This window comes from Vollenhovia emeryi, unplaced genomic scaffold (assembly GCF_000949405.1).
Source record: "Vollenhovia emeryi isolate VEMERY1.0 unplaced genomic scaffold, V.emery_V1.0 DF939284.1, whole genome shotgun sequence".
Classification (NCBI taxonomy): Eukaryota; Metazoa; Arthropoda; class Insecta; order Hymenoptera; family Formicidae; genus Vollenhovia; species Vollenhovia emeryi.
This window is the reverse complement of record NW_011967082.1, coordinates 1-1,642: the sequence shown is the minus strand read 5'-3', so window position 1 is coordinate 1,642 and position 1,642 is coordinate 1. Positions and strand designations below refer to the sequence as shown.

Genomic DNA, 1,642 nt, shown 5'->3' with positions numbered 1-1,642 from the left:
GAATCTAATTTACATTATAATTGTTTCTTTATTTTAAGGGAATCGTTTCGCTGTTTATCAGATTAAACTTGGACTTATAAAGATGCTACGCAACTATAGAATTGAGACTTGCGAGAAAACTCCAATACCCTATATAAACGATCCTAGACCATTCCTATTAATGCCCAAAGGTGGACTACACTTGAAAATAGTTAAACTTAATTGAACTTAAGTTTCTCCTAATTCTCCACAGACAATATAATGCGTAATAAAAAGTGTAGAAAATTTATCATTTAAAACAATAATAGGAGTTTGTATTGAGTGTTACAATCTTGATTAGTGTCATGTTCTAACGAGTAATATTATAGTTATGAAATAGTTAATAATTCAATAGATTTTAATAGATAAATTTGAAGCGTATTTGTTATTATTAATGTTTGTTATTATTAGTATATTGTATATAAATAAATCCGTATATAAAAAGGGCATAGAAAGTCCATTGTTATTGCTATTCCGCGAAGCTGATTGATTCTCTCGTTTGGTTGACTTCGTGTTGCAAGACACCTGTCAGCGGCGAGACAATTTAATTTTGACAGCAGTGAAAGATGTTGTGTACCAAAAATGATTTCCGATAAAAACACATAATTCTTAAGTAAAATTAGCTAACCCATACACTCGTGTTATTAATAAAATAAAACTTCTTGCTTTTCCTCATCCTAATTTATACCACACGTAATCATGTATGACATGATATATTACTTCACATTTAGTACGCACATGTAACAACATATAAATCTTAAACAGAGTTTCAAGTATTATATAAATCTTAACGTTATTTCTCTCAGTCTACATTTTGTAAATTAAATATGAATTAATTTCTATATTATCTTCTCATAAAAAAAGTCGCATTAAGTCGATACTCATAATATCTCTTATGTTTAGTAGCAAGATCGATGCAATACAATTTTCTTCCAAATTACGAATATTACACATAAATTGTTTCTTTTTTAATAATGGAACGGCACGTGTCAATAATGTCCTTGTGGTAGTACAAAGTGTCTTAAGTGCTCTTTTAAAATGTGTTTTTAAGTAGTGTAAATTATTTTTAATAGTTTAGAAGTTTCATCATAATGCATATTTCCGATAAATAATGATCTTCAGTAGTATTTATATATGTGATAAGAGTACAATTGTTACAATTATCTTACAAAGTACAAGTATTAGGCATAAAGTGTTTTTTTGTTTAAAAAATACATAAAATAATAATATATTTATTACAGTTTGTATTCCTTTAAAGTGTTTTTCAAATTGTATCTGATCTTAATAAAAATTAGAGTAGTTACATATATTGTTGACATGTACATTTCATTTGAATGCATTGTGATTAATTTTTCTATCCAAATTCAAGATATTCTACCGCCAGCTAATACTAAAATAATTTAGGCGATGCCAAGATGCCACACTTATTAAACGTACGGCTAACGTTATCACGTAACGTACGTCCTACATGAGCTCAATCTTATTTCCGCGCTGTTACAGCAATGACATGTGTCTAGAGCGATATAAGGTCTATATATTGATAATTTAAATGTACGTATTTAATTGATCAGTGTATTTAATTTATTTCCCACCTTTATAAGCCTTTTTGCATATAGTACTTAAG

General features: G+C 28.1%; 1 protein-coding gene across 1 annotated transcript in view; it reads left to right on the top strand.

Annotated features, from left to right (window-relative positions):
• LOC105559210 (probable cytochrome P450 6a13) overlaps positions 1 to 651 on the top strand; it is a 6,476-nt gene extending 5,825 nt beyond the window's left edge. Inside the window, exon 6 of the mRNA XM_012007324.1 lies at positions 39 to 651. Within this exon, the coding sequence (XP_011862714.1) occupies positions 39 to 205 (167 nt within the window). The 3' untranslated portion in view covers positions 206 to 651. The remainder of the gene's footprint in view (positions 1 to 38) is intronic.
• The last annotated feature ends 991 nt before the right edge of the window (positions 652 to 1,642 follow it).